This window comes from Cervus elaphus, chromosome 27 (assembly GCF_910594005.1).
Source record: "Cervus elaphus chromosome 27, mCerEla1.1, whole genome shotgun sequence".
NCBI lineage: Eukaryota > Metazoa > Chordata > Mammalia > Artiodactyla > Cervidae > Cervus > Cervus elaphus.
The window spans coordinates 63,107,040-63,131,213 of NC_057841.1; the positions used below are offsets into that span (position 1 = coordinate 63,107,040).

At 40.9% G+C, this 24,174-nt stretch overlaps 1 protein-coding gene and 1 long non-coding RNA gene across 3 annotated transcripts in view; one reads left to right on the plus strand and one right to left on the minus strand.

Moving 5' to 3' along the window:
* Positions 1–24,174, plus strand: part of PHLPP1 (PH domain and leucine rich repeat protein phosphatase 1) — a 213,860-nt gene that overhangs the window by 94,585 nt on the left and 95,101 nt on the right. For both annotated transcript variants that reach the window (XM_043889552.1, XM_043889551.1), the window contains exons 2-3: positions 10,709–10,905; positions 19,867–19,992. In XM_043889552.1, coding sequence (XP_043745487.1) covers positions 10,709–10,905; positions 19,867–19,992 — 323 coding nt within the window. The remainder of the gene's footprint in view (positions 1–10,708; positions 10,906–19,866; positions 19,993–24,174) is intronic.
* Positions 985–23,471, minus strand: LOC122684967. The gene is made up of 3 exons (XR_006338201.1): positions 23,351–23,471; positions 19,149–19,153; positions 985–995 (listed from the first exon to the last, which is right to left on the minus strand). It is a non-coding gene; the product is annotated as an uncharacterized LOC122684967 (long non-coding RNA).

Consider the following 24,174-nt stretch of genomic DNA (forward strand, 5'->3'; position numbering starts at 1 on the left):
CCAGGCTCCTCTGTTCATGGGATATTCCAGGCAGGAATACTGGAGTGGGTTGCTATTTCTTTCTCCAGGGAATCTTCCCAATGCTGGGACCGAACTTGCGGCTTCTATATTAGCAGGCAGGTTCTTTACCGCTGAGCCACCGGGGAAGCTCCACTAAGTTACAAGACGTTCTGTAAATATTTTTGTAGATTATTTTAGGGAAATGTAGGCTATTAATGTTTCACTATGTTCAGGTAAATATAACTAAGTGAAGCTAGCACAGTAAAGTTGTATTAGTTATTGCCTCAAAACTCAGTGGCTTAAAACAGCACACATTTATGGCCCTGTGATTTGAGTCAGGAATTCTGGAGTGGCTCAGCTGTCCCATGCTGGCCACATTATTGTGAAGACTGCAGCCAAGGTGTCCTGGGGGCAGAGTTCTCTGAGCTTGACCAGGACTGGAGGCTCTTCCCAGGATGGCTTGCTCATGTGGCTGCAGCGGTGGCCACAGCTCCTTGCTGGCTGCTGGCGGGAAGGGCTAGTTCCCCAGCTGGTTGGCTTTCTCGTGGGGCCCCTTGAGTGTCCTCATGACACGGCAGCTTCTTCAGAGAGAGAGATGCTGGAGGAGGTGGGGTGGGAGCTGTGTGCCTTCTATGACCTGGTTTCAGAAATCACCAGTGGCTCAGACGATGAAGAATCTGCCTGCAATGTAGGAGACCCAGGTTCAATCCCTGGGTCGGAAGATCCCCTGGAAGAGAAATGGCAACCCACTCCAGAATTCTTGCCTGGAAAATTCCATGGACTATAGTCCATAGGGTTGCAAAAGAGTTGGACATGCCTGGGAGACTAACACTTTGACTTTTTCACTTTTCAGAAGTCTCAGCAGCCATTGAGTTGGCTACATTCTGTTTGTTAGAAGCGAGCCCCTGAGTACAGCCCACAGCAGAGGGAATGGGATTGGGCTCCGCCTTTGATCGGGGGGAGAATTTTTAAAGATTGGTGGACATATTTTTAAACTACCACGATGATAGGCGCTGGGATATGTTAATATTTGGCAAAGACGAGTAATTGGCAAAAACCAAATTTGCAGTAATTTCTATGGTGTTCAGCGGTCTTCTAGTTAAAGGAGGTGTTTCCACTGCTCTATCTGTTCCTGAAACTTCTCATGTTTTCCAGAGTTGAAAATTAAATGGGTTTATAGGAAAATAGAACTCGAGAGAGGTAGGACTTTCAGTCGAAGCATCTTTATAACCAGAATAATAACGGAAATAATAATGGATATCTCAGGAGATAACCTGGACAGTCTAGACTGGTTGCTGACTGTGTCTGGAAGTTGAGTTACCTTAGGGAATATTAAAAATGCACAGTAGCGTAAGAGTAGAAATGTTGGCTTGTGGGCATTGAGACTGAATTTGCTGTTGGCTTTTTCCTCTGTTTTTGAAAGTTATAATTCCACTCCCAGTATTCTGGCTCCCCTTGCCTACAGTAAATCCTTGTGGACCAATGCTTTACGTACCACGCTGACTTCATTCCCCTCTATGTGAGCTGTTGTTTAGTTGCTAAGTCATGTCTGATTGATTGTGACCCCATGGACTGTAGCCTGCCAGTCCGGGCTTCCCTGTCCATGGGCTTTCCAGGCAAGAATGCTGGAGTGGGTTGCCAGGGGTCTCCCCGACCCAGGGATCCAGCCCACGTCTCCGGTGTCTCCTGCGTGGGCAGGTGGAGTTTTCCCCGTAGCGCCTCCTGGGAAGCCCACATGTGAGTTAATCAATGTTAATAAAACATATTGTAGCAGAACAGACTGTTGGGCTTCCCAGGTGGCACTAGTGGGAAAGAGACATAAGAGACACGGGTTTGATCCCTGGGTCAGGAAGATTCCCTGGAGGAGAAAATGGCAACTCACTCCAGTCTTCTTGCCTGGAGAATCACATGGGCAGAGGAGCCTGGTGGGCTATAGTCCATGAGGTAGCAAAGAGTCGGACACGATTGAAGGCAATGTTGCGCTAGCTAGACTGAGGTTCGTTTTCTGTAAGTACTTCTCGTCTAATCATGTTTGTTTATTTATTTAACAGAATTCCCTACTGGACTCACCTGGTAGTCCAGAGGTTGGGAATCTGTTTGCTAATGCGAGGGACATGCGTTGGACCCCTGGTCTGGGAAGATGCCATGTGCTGGGGGGCGGCTGTGCCCCGAGCCGGAGCTCCTGAGCCCATGCTCCCCTGAGCACGCGGCGTCCCCACGCTGCAGCTGCAGGGTCGCCCCTGCCCGCCGCAGCTGAGCGCTCACGTTTGTGACAGTGCAGAGAGATTCTTCTCTTCACATTTGTTTCTCAAAGGTCGTATAATGACACCCCGCCTAACCAGGAGTGAACGGTTCGGAAGGCCAGACTACTTAGGTTAATACTTTTAAATACTGAAGTCAAGGAGGACCTCTGAGTGGAGGAAAAGACTTACGACAAAGTTTAGTCCTTTACTTTGAAGAAGGGTAGAAAGTTAGCTTTCAGCCTTTTGTTTTAGGATTGATTGTAAAGTAAGGTAATAAATGAGAAGTTCTTTATCTACTCATTACTGTCGGTCATTGGAAAAGAAGAGCCAAAGACTGTGGTAATGCTGAAGCTTGGAGGTATTTTTAGACAAGAGCAGATAGCTGTTCTCGTCCATTGGTCCCACAGTATTCTCTGAATTTCTGAATATAGTAATATATTGAGAATCCACACCTTAAAGAAAATATGTTAAACATACTTTTATAATCTATGAAAGTGAATGGTAGGTGTTTGAGAGAGTTAAATTTAACTATGTGGCACTTCATTCCAGCCAACACAGAGTAACAGAGACTGCATTTACTTTTGAACCTAAAAGAAATGAGCAACTAAAAACCAGGTGAAATACATGAATCGGCTTTCAGACACTGGGCATCAGGCAGCACAGGACACAAAACCCCACAACACACACAATTGAGAAGCAAAGCGGATTAAAACAGGCCTACAAAGGTGCCCTCTTCCCTGACGGCGGGAGGGTGTCCAGGCTTCAGCTGCAAGGAGGAGGCGCCCAGGCAGAGCCTGGTATTGACCCTGCGTTCGGGAGACAGCTGGGAGTCCTTTGAGACTGAATAGTTTGAATATAAAGAGTAAGGTGCTGGAGGGAAAAGAGCCACTCAGAGAGTCCCGGAGATGTGCAGGGAGTCGTCACCGCCCTTCAGCTTCATGCTGATCCATCGTGTGTGAGGCTGGGGCTAAGAAACCGCTGAAGAAGAGTGGAAGGACTAAACCCCGACGCTCACTCAGGGCCAGGTCTAGTGAAAACCTTACAATTTAGAAGGTATCAGTTAACAGCATTGCTTGCTAGTACTGTCATTATAAATCTAGACTTAAGGTGGCTCAGGTCTAATACGACAAATCCCAGAAAGCAAGCCTTGTAAGAACCACATTGTTTTCAACAAACTTAATTGTGTCCCAGAACAAAACTCCATCATATTGATAAAGATATAAGAATATCCAGTTTTCAACAAGATAAAATTCATAATGACTAGCTTACAAACAAAAATGACCTCGTGTGCAAAGAAGCAGGAAAATATCACCCATAAGAGAAAACAATAAAGCTGACACAGAAATGATACAAATGATAGAATTAGTTGACAGGTACATTTAAGCAGCCATTATAATTATGTTTCATATATTCATGAAGATAAAGCAGATAGGAGTGACATGGAAGATACATGCGTGTGTGTGTATGTAAGTATGTGTGCCCACATATACCCAAATTGAACTTAGAGGTGAAAAGTACACTGGATAGAATTAACAGTAGATAAAACACTGCAAAAGAAAAGATTATATTATCTATGGTGAAACAGATCACCAGCCCAGGTGGGATGCATGAGACAAGTGCTCCGGCCTGGTGCACTGGGAAGACCCAGAGGAATCGGGTGGAGAGGGAGGGGGGAGGGGGGATCGGGATGGGGAATACGTGTAAATCTATGGCTGATTCATATCAATGTATGACAAAACCCACTGGAAAAATAAATAAATAAATAAAGGGGGGGGGGAGAAAAGATTAGTGAACTTGAAACCACAGTTAGCCAGAATTTGTGGAATGCAGCTAAAGCAGTACTTAGACGGAAGTTTGTAGCATTTAAATGTGTATTAAGGAAAGGAAAAGTGACCTCAGCTTCCATATTAAGAAAATAGAAAATAAGTAAAAATTAATCCTAAAATTACTAAGAGAAAAAAGAATCATAAGAACAGAAATAAATGAAACCGTCAACAGAAAAACAATAGAGAATGAAACCAAAACCTGGTTCTTTGTGATGTTTAATATAACTGGTAATCTAATCAGATTGATAAAGAAAAGTTTGTCTCCTAGAGTAATGGAAGTAAAAACAAAAATTAACAAATGGGGCCTAATTAATCACAAAAGCTTTTTGCACAGAGAAGGAAACCAGAAACAAAGCAAAATGGCAACCTGCAGAATGGGAGAAAATATTTGCAAGCAGTGTGGACTGAAAGGAATTAATTTCCAAAATTACACACAGCTTATACGACTCAGTATGGGCAGAAGACCTAAATAGACATTTCTCCAAAGAAGGCATACAGGTGGCCAACAGGCACATGAGCGAATGCCAAACATTAATACTTGTTAGAAAAGTGCAAATCAAAACTACAGTGAAGTATCACCTCACTCTGGTCAGAATGGCCATCATCAGAAATTCCACAAGTAGTAAATGCTGGAAAGGCTGTGGGAAAAAAGGAACTCTGCTACACTGTTGATGGGAATGTGAATTGGTGGAACCACTAAGAAGAATAGTATGGAGGTTCTTTAAAAAGCTAAAAATAGCATTACCATAGAATCCTGCAGTCCCACTCCTGGGCATATATCCAGAGAAAACCATAATTCGAAAAGATACTTGCACCCCAGTGTTCATTGCAGAACTGTTTACAATAGCCAAGACATGTAAGCAACCCAAATGTCCATCAACAGATGAATAAAGATGATGTGGTGTGTGTATACCAATGGAGTATTACTCAGCCATAAATAGAAGGAGATAATGCCATTTGTAGTCACCTGGACGGACCTAAAGCTGATCAGACTAGGAGAAGTAAACCAGGCAGAGGAGGACAGATATCATAGGATATGGCTTATATGTGATAGCTTAAATGCAAACGAGCTTACTTACAGGAGAGGGGAAAAGTTATGTTACCAGTATCAGGAATGAGATAGCTGATAACTACAAATTTTTATTAATATTAAAAGTATAATAAGGAAGTATTCTGGACAACTTTGTCAACTATATGAAAAATGAAATGAGCAAACTTCTAAAGGTCAGACTACCAAAGCTAACTCAAGAATAACTAAATAATGGAATAGCATAGCCCAAACTCTGAAAGTGAAGTCACTCAGTCGTGTCTGACTCTTTGCAACCCCGTGGACTGTAGCCCACCAGGCTCCTGCATCCATGGTATTCTCCAGGCAAGAATACTGGAGTGGGTTGCCAGTTCCTTCTCCAGGGGATCTTCCCGACCCAGGGATTGAACCCAGTTCTCCCGCATTGTGGGCAGACGCTTTAACCTCTGAGCCACCAGAGAATCCCAAGCCCAAACTCTAGTAAAAAGTAAAAATCGAAGTTAAATACCTGTTCCCTGCAAAAAACAAAGACCAGAAAAAATAAGACACCAGGTCCAGAAGTCTACACTGAGAAATTCGATCACTGTCACGGTGATGAGCGCACTCATTCTTTAGCTCGTTTATAGGTGTGTATATGTCACATCTTATCAAATTGCCAGTGTCCAATGATCGGAGAGGAAAAAGATGTTTTAAATCATTCTGTTGTGGTCAGGTTTCTCTCTCAGCTTGAGACCCTGTTCTCTTGTCCATCTTTCCTCCCAGATCATGTAAGAGATGCCTTAAATCTGTAGGATATTTCTAAAGGAAGAGTTGTAACAATGGATTCAACTTTAAATTGATGGACATTGGGTCCTTGTGTGATGTGAATATTTATTAGAGCATAGGACAATTTGAATGCCTCTGAGTTGAGAAGTTTCAGGATTGACAGAGCTAAAATAATTTCTTGCGTCATAGAATAAGGAAGTCTGATGCAAAGGGCTGTGCCCCGGGGTGTGCCTTGCTGTCGCTCACTCATTCCTGTCTGTGTTCCCCAGAGCCCAGTTGACACACAGCCTCGTTCTGAGGGTGTGTCTGAGCTGGGGACACCTGAGCAGGGGAGAGCAGTCAACAAGGATATTTAAATTCACAATAGATAAGAGGGACTTGATTCAGACTGGGATATTTAAGGCTTTCCTGGGACAGACTAAACTTGCTAGGTTCCAGGACCATTCAGGCCCCTGGGGGATTTTTCTAATGGGGAATAAAAAGCCAGTCTCTGTTGACACCCCATGCTTTTCTCTTACGTGCCGCTTCCAGCCTTCGTCCTCTCTCTCGGGGACTTTCTAGTCCTCTCTGTTTGCTCTGGGGCTTTTCTTAGGATTTTTGTGGAGTTGGAGAATTGAAGGACTGCTCCTTGTGTACCGCTGTGGTCTTTTTCCTCAGTGTAATTACTCATAGGTCTATATACCTGTGACAGGTTAAGAAATGTCCTTGAATCCACACTCAGATGGCTCAGCAAAATGCCTGCTTCTTTGTATTCGTGTGTGTGTGTGTAAGTATTTAGATCAGATCCCTGGTTAGAGAATGTTAGTGTATTACAGTCATGGAAATCGGATTTGGGAAATCCAGTTGCCTGTTGTCTATTATTTTTAGCCTTGCACATACCTTTCCATTTCTGCTGAATCTCTTCTTCTGTCCCCCTTCTCTTGTGAGGAGACTGCAATGTAAAGGAACACTGAGACTGGGAACCTGTGCGTCTTTCTGTCTGAGGGTCAGTGGACTCAGCAGATTGGGGCAAGTAGGTGGCTGTGGTCAGACCCACCACAGGCAGGCTCTGTCAAGTCACATCTAGTTTGAAGTCTCCTTGGCTTCCTATCCCATTGTGGGAATGTTAGCACTGGGTAGACAGGCAACTCAGTGGAGCTCTCCATGGAGGATGCTAGCTGTGTAGTTGTTTACTAGGCCAGAATTCAAAAAGCTGAACCACTTTTAGACTTCATTCTCTTTCATTGCCAGCAAATTCATGTAGTGTACAGTATTTTTTTATAAAGCACTCTGATATACTGGGAGAAAGAGGAAGTGAAATCCAAACCTTCTGGTTTTGTTATTTGCAAGCATTCTGCCGAAAGGTATGTATTCAGTTCAGTCGCTCAGTTGTGTCTGACCCTTTGAGACCCCATGGACTGCAGGATGCCAGGCTTCCCTGTCCATCACGAACTCCTGGAGTTTACTCAAACTCATGTCCATCCAGTCAGTCAGTGATGCCATCCAACCATCTCATCCTCTGTCGTCCCCTTCTCCTCCTGCCTTCAGTCTTTCCCAGCATCAGGGTCTTTTCCAGTGAGTCAGTTCTTCGCATCAGGTGGCCAAAGGATTGGTGCTTCAGCATCAGTCCTTCCAATGAACACTCAGGACTGATTTCCTTTAGGATGGACTGGTTGGATCTCCTTGCAGTCCACGGGACTTTCAAGAGAATTCTCCAACACCAGAGTTCAAAAGCATCAATTCTTCAGTGCTCAGCTTTCTTTATAGTCCAACTCTCACATCCATACATGACTACTGGAAAAACCATAGCTTTGACTAGACGGACCTTTGTTGGCAAAGTAATGTCTCTGCTTTTCAATATGCTATCTAGGTTGGTCATAACTTTTCTTCCAAGGAGCAAGCATCTTTTAATTTCATGGCTGCAGTCATGAAATTAATTTCATCTGCAGTGATTTTGGAGCCCAAGAAAATAAAATCTGTCACTGTTTCCACTGTTGCTCCATCTATTTGCCATGAAGTGATGGGACCAGATGCCATGATCTTAGTTTTCTAAATGTTGAGCTTTAAGCCAACTTTTTCACTCTCTTCTTTCACTTTCATCAAGAGGCTCTTTAGTTCCTCTTCTCTTTCTGCCATAAGGGTAGTGTCATCTGCATATCTGAGGTTATTGATATTTCTCCCAGCAGTATTGATTCCAGCTTGTGCTTCATCCAGCTCAGCGTTTCTCATGATGTATTCTGCGTATAAGTTAAATAAGCAGGGTGACAATATACAGCCTTGATGTACTCCTTTCCCGATTTGGAACCAGTCTGTTGTTCCATGTCCAGGTCTAACTGTCACTTCCTGACCTGCATACAGATTTCTCAGGAGGCAGGTCAGGTGGTCTGGTATTCCCATCTCTTGAAGAATTTTCCACAGTTTGTTGTGATCCACACAGTCAAAGGCTTTGTTGTAGTCAGTAAAGCAGAAGTAGATGTTTTTCTGGAACTCTCTTGCTTTTTCGATGTTGGCAAATTGATCTCTGGTTCCTGTGCCTTTTCTGAAACCACCTTGAACATCTGGAAGTGCATGGTTCACGTAGTGTTGAAGCCTGGCTTGGAGAATTTTGAACATTACTTTGTTAGCGTGTGAGATGAGTGCAATTGTGCAGTAGTTTGAACATTCTTTGGCATTGCCTTTCTTTGGGTTTGGAATGAAAATTGACCTTTCCCAGTCCTGTGGCCATTGCAGAGTTTTCCAAATTTGCTGACATATTGAGTGTATCACTTTCACAGCATCATCTTTTAGGATTTGAAATAGCTCAACTGGAATTCCATCACCTCCACTAGCTTTGTTCTTAGTTGTGCCTCCTAAGGCCCTCTTGACCTCACATTCCAGCATGTCTGGCTCTAGGTGAGTGATCACGCCATCGTGATTATCTGGGTCGTGAAGATCTTTTTTGTACAGTTCTTCTGTGTACTCTTGCCACCTGTTCTTAATATCTTCTGCTTCTCTTAGGTCCATACCATTTCTGTTCTTTATTGTGCCCATCTTTGCGTGAAATGTTCCCTTGGTATCTCTAATTTTCTTGAAGAGATCTCTAGTCTTTCCCATTCTATTGTTTTCCTCTATTTCTTTGCATTGATCACTGAGGAAGGCTTTCTTATCTCTCCTTGCTATACTTTGGAACTCTGCATTCAAATGGGTATATCTTTCCTTTTCTCCTTTGCCTCTTTTCACAGCTATTTGTAAGGCCTCCTCAGACAACCATTTTGCCTTTTTTGCATTTCTTTTTCTTGGGGATGGTCTTGATCCCTGTCTCCTGTACAGTGTTAGGAATCTCCCCCCATAGTTCATCAGGCACTCTTATCTATCAGATCTAATTCCTTGAATCTATTTCTCACTTCCACTGTATAATCATAAAGGATTTGATTTAGGTCATACCTGAATGGTCTAGTGGTTTTCCCTGCTTTCTTCAATTTAAGTCTGAATTTGGCAACAAGGAGTTCATGATCTGAGCCACAGTCAGCTCCTGGTCTTGTTTTTGCTGACTGTATAGAGCTTCTCCATCTTTGGCTGCAAAGAATATCATCAGTCTCATTTTGGTGTTGACCATTTGGTGATGTCCATGTGTAGAGTCTTCTCCTGTGTTGTTGGAAGAGGGTGTTTGCTATGACCAGTGCGTTCTCTTGGCAAAATTCTTATTAGCCTTTGCCCTGCTTCATTCTATACTCCAAGGCAAAGTTGCCTGTTACTCCAGGTTTGTATTGGGAGGGCTCAGACAGTTGGTGGATTTTCTTGAGACCTATCTTTGGTATTGCTGCTCTTCCTTTTTTCTTCTCCAGTAGATATTTGACATCTACCAAAACACTTGGCATTTACTTTAGTTTTTAATATTCATAAGAATACAGTTTCTCTTGAATTTGTTTCTTCTGCTAGCCCTTGGCAACTACAGCAAACTTCCAAATAAATAAGACACTTCTGGCTCGGGACCTGCTCAGGGATGCGTGCACCTCATCAGTTTGTGAGCGTGGTCTTCCGCTCTCTGTGATAAATAGTCAATGTCTAGTACTGGGAAATATTTTCCTTCTCGTTTATACAACTCCGTCACTTAGTCGTCTAGTAATTCTCCCATTCAGTTGGTGGGACTTGTCTGAAGGTCATTCTTCCAAGTTTACTCCATCTGGGAAATGAGGCTCCTCAGGTCCGTCTCAGTTCCGTCTGCCTCTCAGGGCTGCTTTGTCCGCCTCCCTCCCTGATTGACAGGCACTGCAGCACACCATCTTTCTTAGACTGCCATTAATTATCTGTGAGGACTTAGCTATGTTTATAGAGTAGCATTTTCTTACTAGAAAAGTCATTCATTTTTAATCTCCTTGATAATCAATGTACACTGACTATCCGTAGGAGAAAGAATATCTGGGTAATCACATAAAACTGGTTAGTTTCATTAAATGCCAGCTCTTTAATGCTATCTTTCTATATCAGTCTATATAATATTTTCTTCTTAGTGTACTTAAATTAACTCTCTCATTCATGAAAATCTTGAAGTCATTTGTTTTTTAAATGTAAAGTGAAATTGTGAAGGAAAGCAGAAAATAAAACTTGGGTTTATAGCAGATGAGTTAAAATGGCTTTTTCCTTAGGGTTTTAAGGCAAAAGTTCTTCACTTATAGTAAAATCCCACATGGAGGTAGATACAGTAGTTCTTTATCATGGTTGTAATACTGCTGGTTTCAGATTCTCTTAATTGTAAATTAGATCCTCAGTTATCATTTAGATGGTTTTAATATAATTCTTTTCTGTTGTTCACGTAATTTATGCTGATATGCTGATGAGAAGCAAGACACCCATTTCTTTAAGACTAAACAGTTTGCTTGTGCTTGTAGGCAAACCTCACAGTACCGGAAGCTCTGAGCGGATTCAGCTCTCAGGAATGTACAATGTCCGGAAAGGCAAAATGCACTTGCCAGTGAACCGATGGACCAGACGCCAAGTCATCCTGTGTGGGACCTGCCTCATCGTGTCATCTGTGAAAGACAGCGTGGCCGGAAAGATGCACGTGCTGCCGCTCATCGGTGGTAAAGTAAGTGGAAAACAAACCAGACACCGACAGACTTTGCAGCCTCCTAAGGAGCTTTGCTCTGAACCATGCTGTAGGAAGGGGCAGTGGGTTTTGACTCACCCTTCCTGTCGTGCCTCTGCCGCGGGCATGCTGGGTTGGTGGAGTTTGGAATATATCATGGCCATTGGCTCACGTGACGCCTTGGTGATGCTTGCTTCATTAGTTTATGTATCTTGGGGCCTCCCTGGTGGCTCAGACCGTAAAGGATCTGCCGGCAGTGTGGGAGACCCGGGGTCAATCCCTGGGTCAGGAAGATCCCCTGGAGAAGGGAATGACTACCCACTCCAGTATGCTTGCCTGGAGAATTCTGTGGACAGAGGAGCCTGGTGGGCTACAGTTCATGGGGTCACAGACTTGGACATGCTGAGTGACTAACACTTTCACTTTTTCACTTACTTTCACATGCATCATAGTTATGAGACTGAAAATAGAGCAACTGGAATTTCACTGTTATATTTCAGACTATCGGTGATCAATTATTTATGAGAAGATATCTTTTGATATTGTGATAACATATTTTGTAGTGTAGTATAGTGATCCCCAGGTCCCTTGACTTTAGGATCATTCAGGCGTGCTTATCGAAGGTTAGACTCTTCAGCAGGAATCTTTCATTCTGCTTTGCCTTCCCTCTGTGCTTGTGTTTTGTGACCTGTTGGGTTAGCATGCTTAGTTTTATCAGTATAGCTAGTCATGATTTTTGAACCTGAAATACGTCTCATTTCAAGAAAACCCATGATGCAGCTGATAGATACTTCCAACATACTGACTGCTTTCCTTTGGACGTTAGCTATTTTATTTCTATCATTTACAAAATAGAAAGAAAGAGGTTGCGTTGGAAGATGTTCTATTCTTGTCTTTGCCAGATTTATTTGTAAACCCCAAGCATTGGTAAGGGTATCATTACCATAATTATATGTCAGTATTTCCTGATTTTTAAATGATACGACAACCTGTTAATAAAGGGAAAGGCAAATTTGGATGAAAAAACAGGTTTTTGGAAATCAGGACCATATTAAGAATTGTTTTCTTGGGCTCCTGTGGTGACTGACTAGTGAGGAATCTGGCTGCCAGTGCAAGAGACGTGGGTTCAATCCCTGGTCCAGGATGATCCCTCGTGCCACAGAGCAGCCAGGCCCGTGTGAGCCTGTGCTCCAGAGTCACCGCTGCTGAAGCCTGCGAGCTCAGAGCCTGTTCCCCACGAGAGGCGCCAGGTGAGAGGAAGCCTGGGCGCTGCAGTGAGGAGTGGCCCCTACTCTCCACACGCAGCAGTGAAGACCCGGCATAGCCGGGAAAAAAAAAAAGTAATTTTTTAAAAAGCATTAAAATTTTTTTTTCATTACCATTTTCCCCTGAACAGGCATGGGAAGGGAGGCAGGGCATGGCATGGAAATTAAAATGAGAGGACTATAAACTAAATATAAAGTAATTTACTTGGTTAAAGTGATTTCTTTTAATTGGCAAATGTTTGATTTATTGATTCCAGGGATTAGAAATCAAGAAGGAAAGAAAAGACCAGATGTGTACAGTAGTAAATGGTTTTTTTGTTCAACTGTTAGGTAACAAGTTCATGCATAAGTTTAAGTTGTTCTTTCTTTATGCGTAAATAGCCCATGTAAGTTTTCCCCCCTCTACTATTATCTATTCTAGCCTTAATTCTAATACTTGATTGTTAAAAAATAGATTTGGAAAAAAAAAATAGATTTGGCTAGTCTGTGAGGTATGTTTAGGTCTGTTTCATTTGTCCATTTTGAAACCTTGGCTTAACTTCTGTCTGAGCATTGAATTAGTGGCAATTTACTACTGAAGATCTTGTTCTTTGGATGGATGAATTACTGAAAACTTAATCATCGTTACTTCCATAACTCATCATTTAAAATGCATGTTTAACATTTGATGCCCTGATAGGTCAACAGTGTGTTTCTTACTTCTCTATGATGTTGGGCATTTGCAGAGGCAAATTTAATATAACTATTTATTAAATACCCTCTATAGGGAAGCCACTTTGCTTGGTGTCCCAGAAATACCAAGATGGGTAAGTCACCATCTCTGCCTTTGAATAGCTTATAATTACTATCTGGAAGTGAAGGATGGACACTACAATATGTGCTCCGCAGAGGTGCGAGAACGTAGTGTGGGAGATAGTGGAAGGGGAGATTCCGTTCTGTGGGGCGAATCAGGGGGCTTGTAACGTAGGAGGTAGCAGTTACGGTAGAACTCGAAGAGCGAAAAATCTCTTGACATCTGAAGAAGATGGTCAGAAAGATGACTGTGCTCTGAGAAGCAGCCGCAGGAAAGCAGTGGTATTCATGTAAGGTCAGAGGATCCAGTTGTAATTAGCATTTTCTTTCAGAGCTAGAGACTTGTTCTGTTTCCCAGGCATGTTACTGGATGCACTTCTACCATTGAGTGAATTGAAAGTAAGTTAATAGCTTCTTTTTCTCACAGACAAACCTTGTAAAACCTGTTTTGTGCTATGCCTTTAAAAATAAGGGGAGTATATTGAGAAATTGAGCCTTTTAAAACCTGTTAACCAAGTTAGGAAAAAATAATTCACTCTCTGCAGTCTGAGTTTTCTTTAATCTGTGTTCCTTTTCTCATTCTGTTCTGTTGTTAAAAAACTGAGAGAGAATGGAAGGAATTTTTGTTTTGTTTAATTTATATAAGAGCTAGAAATGGGGTGTGAGATAGATGGGTCATAATCCAGCTGTAATTGCTGTAATAGTGAAACTTGACACAATACTTGAGCATGATCATTAGTTTACATTTTCAAATGTCGAATTCAAATATGAAGTTAAATAAAGTTTTATTAAAGCTTCATTGTTGAAAAACATTTAATAAATTTTTGTTCATTGTGCAGTTATTGTATTTAATTTCTCCTTTAAAATTTAACATAAGATTTAGATAACTTATTTAAACTAATCCTTGAGATAGTATTTGTCAAGCCATGAAGCATAATAAGTTGAGTAAGTGTAACTTATTACTCAGTTTAGAAACCACAGCAGTGTCAAGACTAGTGTTTCTGCTGGAGTTCTCTTTTTACCTGTCACATTACCTTCTCCTAACCTAGAGAAAGCTACTGTCCTAGGATAGGTATTCATTATTTTCTTTCTTTTTTGAAATAAATGTTATCATATGACTTTATTTTGACCTTTAAAACTGCGATCATCCTGTCTGTAGTTTCCTGTGATTGAATTTTTCACTAAATATTATGCCTCATAGTAAGAGTCCATGTTGCTTGCTGTGTATCGTTTTTCTTTCTCTATAATGTTACACTCTGTACGTGTTCCAGGTTTCCAGAATTTCTCAAGTTGTTTTCTTGTTGATGGACATTTGAGTTGCTTCTAGTTTGTTATGAAGAATTCTCCTGGGACAGTCTTATTTTGATAGGCCTCCTGGTACACCAGTAGTTTTTCTAGAGCAGCAGTTCTTAACTCTTGTTGCTGTGCCTGAAGGGACATTTGATAATATATGCAAGTGTTTTGATTGTCAAATGAATGGATAGTCAGTTGACGTAAGCTTAGTTATGCTGTGGTCACAAAACGCCCAGATCTGAATGCCTAACAGTTATTTATCACTCACACTATTTGTCCAGTGTGCGTTGGTGGAGATTTCTTTTTTCAAATAATTATGTGGGGACTCAGCCTGATGGAGGCCCTGTCTCTTACAATATTGTAACATGTGGCTTCCTTTGCTGCTTAGGCAGGGGAAGAGGTAACTGTAGAGTCATTCACTGGCCCTTGTTGTAGAAGTGACACATGGAGCTTCTGCCCCTGGCTCATTGACCAGAACTAGTTGCATGCGTCCACCTGAATTGCAAAGATTCTGGGAAAAGTAGATGGTGTGCTTGGTTAATACCAGTATCTTTTGCTGCAAGGGGACACTATTGGCATTTAAAGTGCAGGGACTCAAAGTGAAATGTCATGCAAAAGTATTAGACAGTCCTGCACAATGTACACAAAAAACTATTCAACCCAAAATTTCTGTGATGTCTACCTTGAGATATACTGCTCTTTAAGAATGCAGTCGCTGGGCTGTAGGGCATATATGCGCATTTACTCTTACAAGATGATCTCCAGCTGTTTACAAGGTTGTTGCACCATTTCATACTCACATTGGTATACAAGTGTTCCTCTTTCTCTCCATCTTCGCCACACTTTATTAAGGTGTAACTGATATACAACATACTGTACATTTTGATAACAAAAACATGCTCCATTGTACCCTTCTGTCCTGCTTTTCTGCTCGTTCCTCAGTTCAGTTCAGTCACTCAGTAGTGTCTGATTCTTTGCGACCCTATGAATTGCAGCACGCCAGGCTTCCCTGTCCATCAAGAACTCCCGGAGTCTACTCAAACTCATGCCCATCAAGTCAGTGATGCCATCTAGCCATCTCATCCTCTGTCGCCCCCTTCTTCTCCTGCCCCCAATCCCTCCCAGCATCAGGGTCTTTTCCAATGAGTTGCATGAGGTGGCCAAAGTACTGGAGTTTCAGCTTCAGCATCAGTCCTTCCAATGAACACTCAGGACTGACCACCTTTCGGATGGACTGGTTGGATCTCCTTGCAGTCCAAGGGACTCTCAAGAGTCTTCTCCAACACCACAGTTCAAAAGCATCAATTTTTCGGCCCTTAGCTTTCTTCACAGTCCAACTCTCACATCCATACATGACCACTGGAAAAATCATAGCCTTGACCAGACAGACCTTTGTTGGCAAAGCAATGTCTCTGCTTTTTAATATGCTATCTAGGTTGGTCATAACTTTCCTTCCAAGGAGTAAGCGTCTTTTAATTTCATGGCTGCAATCACCATCTGCAGTGATTTTGGAGCCCCCAAAAATAAAGTCTGACACTGTTTCCACTGTCTCCCCATCTATTTCCCATGAGGTGATGGGACCAGATGCCATGATCTTAGTTTTCTGAATGTTAAGCTTTAAGCCGACTTTTTCGCTCTCCTCTTTCATCAACAGGCTTTTCAGTTCCTCTTCATTCTCTGCCATAAGGGTGGTGTCATCTGCATATCTGAGGTTGTTGATATTACTCCCAGCAATCTTGATTCCAGCTTGTGCTTTATCCAGCCCAGCATTTCTCATGATGTACTCTGCATATAAGTTAAATAAGCAGGGTGACAGTATACAGCCTTGACGTACTCCTTTTCCTATTTGGAACCAGTCTGTTGTTCCATGTCCAGTTCTAACTGTTACTTCCTGACCTGCATATAGGTTTCTCAAGAGGCAGGTCAGGTGGTCTGGTATTCCCATCTCTTTCAGAATTTCCCACAGTTGGTTGTGATCCACACAGTCAAAGGCTTTGTTGTAGTCAGTAAAGCAGAAGTAGATGTTTTTCTGGAACTCTCTTGCTTTTTCGATGATCCAGCAGATATTGGCAATTTGATCTCTGGTTCCTCTGCCTTTTCTAAAACCAGCTTGAACATCTGGAAGTTCTTGGTTCATGTATTGCTGAAGCCTGGCTTGGAGAATTTTGAACATTACTTTGCTAGCGTGTGAGATGAGTGCAAAATTGTGTGGTAGTTTGAGCATTCTTTGGCACTGTCTTTCTTAGGGATTGGAATGAAAACTGACCTTTTCCAGTCCTGTGGCCACTGCTGAGTTTTCCAAATTTGCTGGCGTATTGAGTGCAGCACTTTCACAGCATCACCTTTCAGGATTTGAAATAGCTCAACTGGAATTCCATCACATCCACTAGCTTTGTTCGTAGTGATGCTTTCTAAGGTCCACTTGACTTCACATTCCAGAATGTCTGGCCCTAGGTGAGTGATCACACCATTGTGATTATCTGGGTCGTGAAGATCTTTTTTGTACAATTCTTCTGTGTATTCTTGCCACCTCTTTTTAATATCTTCTGCTTCTGTTAGGTCCCTACCATTTCTGTCCTTTGTTGAGCCCATCTTTGCATGAAATGTCGCCTTGGTATCTCTAATTTTCTTGAAGAGATCTCTAGTTTTTCCCATTCTATTGTTTTCCTCTATTTCTTTGCATTGATCACTGAGGAAGGCTTTCTTATCTCTCCTGGCTATTCTTTGGAACCCTGCATTCAAATGGGAATATCTTTCCTTTTCTCCTTTGCTTTTCGCTTCCCTTCTTTTCACAGCTATTTGTAAGGCCTCCTCAGACAACCTTTTGCTTTTTTGCATTTCTTTTCCATGGGGATGGTCTTGATCCCTGTCTCCTGTACAATGTCACGACCCTCTGTCCATAGTTCGTCAGGCTCTCTGTCTGTCAGATCTAGTCCCTTAAATCTATTTCTCACTTCCACTGTATAGTCATAAGGGATTTGATTTAGGTCACACCTGAATGGTTTAGTAGTTATCCCTACCTTCTTCAGTTTAAGTCTGAATTTGGCAGTAAGGAGTTCATGATCTAAGCCACAGTCAGCTCCTGGTCTTGTTTTTGCTGACTATATAGAGCTTCTCCATCTTTGGCTGCAAAGAATATAATCAATCTGATTTCGGTGTTGACCATCTGGTGATGTCCAGGTGTAGAGTCTTCTCTTGTGTTGTTGCAAGAGGGTGTTTGCTATGACCAGTGTGTTCTCTTGGCAAAACTCTATTAGCCTTTGTCCTGCTTCATTCCGTACTCAAGGCCAAATTTGCCTATTTCCTACCCATTCCCAAAAAACACAGATTTCTGTCAATACAGATTAGTTTAAATAGCATTTTTAAAAAATTATATTTTCTTTTTGGTGTATAGAAATGTGGTTGATTCTTGAGTATTAATCTTATATCCACTTACCTTACTAAATTTTCTTATTTTTTCTAAAGTCTCTGGATTTATTCATGTTTGCTGTGTAGCTAATCATTTCATATTCAGATAATGGCAGTTTTCTTTCTTCCTCAATACATTTCTTTGTCTTATTGTAATGGCCAGCACTCTAGTACAGTATTGAGCAGAAAAAGTAAGAGAGTGATGTCACATCATTAACATTGACTTTTGCCTTAGATAAATACCTTCTGTTGGCTTAAGTGAGTTATCTGTGTTCTTAGTTTGATAAAAGTTTTTATCATGAATGATGAATGGGTGGAGAATGTTACCAGAAGCTTTTTCTGCAACTGTGGGGGTGACCATATGACTTTTTTAAATCTGTTAACGTGATTAATGATTTTATAGTTCCAATAACATTAAACCATCTTTCCTGAGGTAAATCCAGCGTTTGTTCTTGATATATTTTTTTCCATATTGCTGAATTCTGATGCAACATTTTGTTTAAGATAAGTATTCATAACTAAGGTTGGCCTTAAATTTTCCTTTCTGTTACTCTGTGATCTGTTTTGGGTTATACTGGCCTCATAGAATAGTCTGGGGTCTATTTCTTTTCTTGTTTGGTGGATTAGTTTGCAATGGTCTATTTCTTGGATTTTTTAATAAAACTCACCTACAAAATCATAGGGTCTTGATCTTTTCTTGATAATTAAAAAAATGCTATTTTTTTTAATGGTAATAGAACTATCTATGTCTGTTTCTTTTCTTGACTTGGTGTTGGACTTCCCAGGTGGCGCTAGTGGTAAAGAACCTGCCTGTCAGTGCAGGAGACCCCAGAGACACGGGCTGGAATCCTGGGCGTCCCGCGGACGGAGGAGCCCGGCAGGCCGCCACCACCGTGTCGCAAAGCAGACATGACTGAAGTGACTGAGCACTAACAAAATACAGTTTTCAAAAAACTTGCCACAAAAGTATTTATAATAATCTCTTTAACCCCTGCTTAATGTTGTCTTCCTTTTCATTATTAATATATATCTCTTCAATTGATATCATTGATCAATATCAATTGATATTCAATTTTGTTAGCCTTTTCAAAGAATTACTATTTTGCTTTGTTAATATTCTCTATTGTGTATTTGATTTTCATTTCATTAACTTCTGCTTTTTATTATCACCTTCCTTCTGCTTGAGTTCACTTTTTTCCCTAAGTTTACTAGATGCATGGTCAATTAAATTAATTTTCTGCCTTCTTTTCTAATATGAGTATTTAAAATAAAATTTTCTCTGTGTACCTGCTTTTTATTACCGTCCATAAATTTCAATATGTAATATTTTTAATTGTGTAATTCTGAGAATTTCTAAATTTTGACTGTGGTTTCTTTTTTTTAAACCTGTGACTTGTTTAGAAGTATATTAATTTTCTAAACATTGATTTTTAATTGATTTATTTATTACTGATTTTTAATTTCACTTTATTTTGGTCCCAGAACATAGTCTGTGTGATATAGATCTTTGTGAATGGTTTTGCATTTTCTTTGTGACTTGATTTGTGGTCATTTTTGTAAATGGGATATAGGAAAACATTCATTCTTTAAGTAAAACATAGGTGTTTATGTAGTATCATGTTACTTTATTGTTTGGACCTTTTCTCCTTATGAAGAATTTATTGGGAGTAGAAATTTGATTCAACTGTATCGCTGCATTATTGGGACTTGAAATTTCTCACGGTAGGGTTTTACTTCAGGTTAATCTCAATTTCACAATAAACTAAAAGAAAAAAAAACTTACTTAACATGCTTGAAGACCTCTTTTTAAAAAGGCACGTAATTCAGAGCAATACAAAAGTCCCCTAAGTGAAAATCCACCTGCAGTAAAAATTCTTAAGTAAAATCTTAACTGCAGGTCCTGCTAAGAGGAAGTAAGAACCTTGAGAGTATACAAGGATAAGAAAGGTAGCCTGTTCCAGTCTTAAACAGGAAGATGAGAATTTCACTATTGAGGGGAAATCTAATGAAGGTAAAACCCCCTTTTCAGTTTCCTTGTAATTCAAATTGGCTGGTCGGACTTGGGAACGTGCATGCTTGAAGCAGTGAGGGCGCACAGGCGGGTGAGTGCAAGGCCGCGCGTCTCTCTGGCGCGGGGAGGAGGTGGTGAGCTGTGCCCGTGTCCTGCTTTCTGATGTGCCTTTGTCACTGTTTGTTTTTACAGGTAGAAGAAGTGAAAAAGCACCAGCACTGTTTAGCATTGAGCTCTTCGGGACCTCAAAGCCAGACGTACTACATATGTTTTGATACATTCACGGAATATTTAAGGTGGCTTCGACAAGTCTCCAAGGTAAGCAGGAATTTTCAGCTTCTGGCTGGCTCGAGTTGCTTCTGCTTTACAAAATATAGTTATACACTCTTTTTTTCCTTCTTTTTCCTCCAACTACTGCCAGTAGTCAGCAGTGTTTAGTCTTTTTAAAAGCTCACTTTGGTGAAAAGTAGCTTTTTAAAACTTGTGTGTTCGTTTGCCATTTTTGTTTATACTTAAAAAAGAATTCAGTAGGTAGACTGTCATTATTATCTTAGTGGTATAGAGAAGGAACAAGTTGAGAAATTTAAGGGACTGGCCCAGGGTAGGACAACTAGAAAACCACAGAATACCCAGAAATTGTCACAAATTTCCCCTTTTCCTCTGACCATCTCTTCTTATAAGCAGTCTAATCTTGTACCATCTCCCTTTCACCTTTTCAACTTACTTCTTTTGAATGATTTCATTTCTTTTTTTGTCTTAATTATCTTTACCACTTCATAGTCCTCTGTTTAAATAAGATTACATTAACTTAAAAATACCTGTCTGTGTGTGTGTACAGGAGCCCATGATAAAGTGACAGATAAAGAAATGGTTGTATTTCAGGTGCTCTGTGTGAGGGTATTTTTTACGTCCCCTTTGTAGAATTATGTACAGTGGGTTAGATGGCAGTACTTTGTGCCTTGGTTTTGGGTGTTTATGAAATGATGAAACCTCCCTAGGGTGCAGAAGCATTAAAATGGAATTTGCTTTCATATTTTTGAATTTATAATCCAATTTGTCATTCAAGTTCAGTATGATTCAGACTGCTGCATGATGTAATTATTTGTCAAGTGAATGAGTAACTTTGAAAGGAATAACTTTATAAAGCAGTTAAGAGAAAAGAGAATATTGTTTAGAAAATCATTTTGAAATACTGACTGGTCACACTTGAATTACCAGGGACAAACTGCATTCTCTGGTGAATAATGCGATTCTTAGGAACGTTAGTTTTTCCTTTTGGAGAAGCTGTGGCCAGAGTTTAGCCTGATAGGACTGAGAAGATTCTCCCCATCTCGCAGGCAGCTGACGCTTCCAAATGTACAGGACACTTCCCCTAGTAGAGAAAATGGGAAAGATGACACTTCTCCTTCAGATATGCTTGTAGGATTAACATGATGTAAGAGGCAACCAGTACATCTGTCTCATTGTTTTGAAATTACTCTGGTGGTTGCCAGTGTGAGGAGACAAATACTATGTAATACTGTGCTTTAAACATTAAGTGGTTGTATGGGTTCAAAGCAGTGAGTCGATGGCCCACACTCTGTTCAGAATAAAATGCCAAACTGGTCAAGGTGCTGTTTAAATTTCTTTCTGCATGGAAATGTTGATTTTTTTTTTTTAACTATACTTTTTGTGTTGGAATAATCTATTTACAGAAAAGTTGCAAAAACAATATAGAGAGTCTCCATGTAGTCCTCCTTCAGTTTCCCAAACATCTAATATTACCATGATCCATATGTCAAAACTAAGTGATGTCCTGACGTTGGTACATTACTCTGATTTTATTTACATTTTACCAATTTTTCCATTAATGCCATTTTTCTGTTCCAAGATTGTATCTAGGGCACTACAGTGTATTTGACTGTTATGTCTCCTTTGTCTGCCCTGGGCTCTGACAGCAGCCTTTTTGAGTGAAGTAATTAAGAATGGCAGACATTGGGGAGAAAGATTTCTTTCTGCAAAGTCAAGGTAGGGGAACAGAGGGCAAATATTTTAATAAATGCAGATTTTAGATAGATACAGTGTCTTCCTTTTCTCCAACCTTAAAAACCAGATACACATTTCAAAATTTTTAGAAGTTATTATAGTTAGTGACTTAAAAGGGAAATGAGTTGTAAGGGGCTGGTTAAAAAGTTTAGGCATTATGGAAGGAATAAGAGTGAGAACTCCCTACTTGGGTATGAACCCTGTGTAAAATATGGCCACACACTTTAAACTTTGTATGTTGAGGACAGTCCTATGGCAGTGTCTTTTCCTTTGACCGAACTTCCTGGGAGCGTGGGTCGGGACTGCCAGGAAGAGGGTGAGAACTCGGCCCCTTTGGGATTGTGTGTGTCTGGAAGCGTGGAGTGGCCCAGGCTGCCGGTCACACGGCGCTTCTGCTTCCAGCTTCCCCTCTCCACTGCTGTGCTTCCTCACATGGAGCTCTTAGGGAGTTGCACAGTTCGGTCGCACTCCGAGTTACTATGGAAACAGTTTCTTTTTCTTCTCACTGAGAAACAAAACATTCACAGAAAGGATTATCCATATCCTGATGTTTAAATGAGGATTCATTTTAATAATAAGTATCTGAAAGAGAGACAAACCAACACCAGAAAGAAATATCTGAGTTTCTGATTCTTAGTGACCACCCTCACCCCAGTCAGGTTGGAAGGATAGAGAGAAGTAAATTCCAATGATTGTTGATTTAAAATGAATTAGGTCATTAATTTAAAATGAAAATTATTTTCAGTTTATGCTTCTGGATCTTAGCTACAAGAAAAATGTTAATCTTTGTTCTAATTTTTTTATCTGATTCTGTGAACATTTATAAAAGGTTATTGTGGTGTTGGCGAAGACTCTTGAGAGTCCCTTGGACTGCAAGGAGATCCAACCAGTCCATCCTAAAGGAGATCAGTCCTGGGTGTTCATTGGAAGGACTGATGTTGAAGCTGAAACTCCAATACTTTGGCCACCTCATGCGAAGAGTTGACTCATTGGAAAAGACCCTGATGCTGGGAGGGATTGGGGGCAGGAGGAGAAGGGGACGACAGAGGATGAGATGGCTGGATGGCATCTCCGGCTCGATGGACATGAGTTTGAATAGACTCCGGGAGTTGGTGATGGACAGGAAGGCCTGGCATGCTGCGATTCATGGGGTCTCAAAGAGTCGGACACGACTAAGTGACTGAACTGAACTGAACTACCAAGACAGGCTCTTATATATGTATTGTTTTTGTTTTTTTTTTTTATGTATTGTTTTTTAAACTTCATCTTAGCACTTAGTGTTGCTTGCCAAAACAACACCCAAGGCTGTCCCTTTAGAGTTTTTAATTTGGATCGAATGTTAGTGGTAGATGCTGTGGAGGAAATAGCTCCTTGGGGAGGATTATTTAATACAATATCGATTGTAAAGTCATACCTGAAATATTAATGCAGGCATGCTTTAAAAAATCAGCAAACATCCTGTTATATGTGGTGTAAAAAGGACTCTGTCTTCCCAACATGGATACATGTCCACTGTTTTTTTTTAATATTTTTTAAAAAATTGTTTTAATTATGAAAGTATCATAACGCATTTACAGGAGACTTGGAAAATACAGAACAAAGTTACATATAGTTCCACTATATACTACAATTATTTTTTTAGGTAGGTAACTTAAGATTTTTAGTTGGAGTTTCAGTATCAAACTCTCAAAAATTAATAGAATGGATAGACAAGTAGAAAGGAGATAGTAGACCTTATGAGCACTATGAATCAGTTCAGCATAATTAAGATTAAGCGGTTTTCACACAACACCACTATACAAATTCTATTCAAGTTCCTGTAGACTGTAAATCAGGAGACACTGGAACATATCCAGGGACATAAAACAAGGTGCAAAAATTTCGTGGCCTAAAGGTATTGAAATCATACACTCTGTTCTCTTATCACCATGGAATTAGGTTCACTTTACTTCAGTCGCTCAGTCATGTCCAACTCTTTGTGACCCCATGAATCACAGCACGCCAGGCTTCCCTGTCCATCACCAACTCCCAGAGCTTACCCAATCTCATGTACATTGAGTTGGTGATGCCATCCAACCATCTCATCCTCTGTCATCCCCTTCCCCTCCCGCCTTCAGTCTTTCCCAGCATCAGGGTCTTTTCCAATGAGTCAGCTCTTCGCATCAGGTGGCCAAAATATTGGAGTTTCAGCTTCAGCATCGGTCCTTCCAATGAATACCCAGGACTGATCTCCTTTAAGATGGACTGGTTGGATCTCCTTGCAGTCCAAGGGACTCTCAAGAGTCTTTTCCAACACCACAGTTCAGAAGCACCAATTCTTCAGCACTCAGCTTTCCTTATAGTCCAACTCTCACATCCATACATGACTACGGGAAAAACCATAGCCTTGACTAGACAGACCTTTGTTGACAAAGCAATGTCTCTGCTTTTTAATATGCTGTCTAGGTTGGTCATAACTTTCCTTCCAAGGAGTAA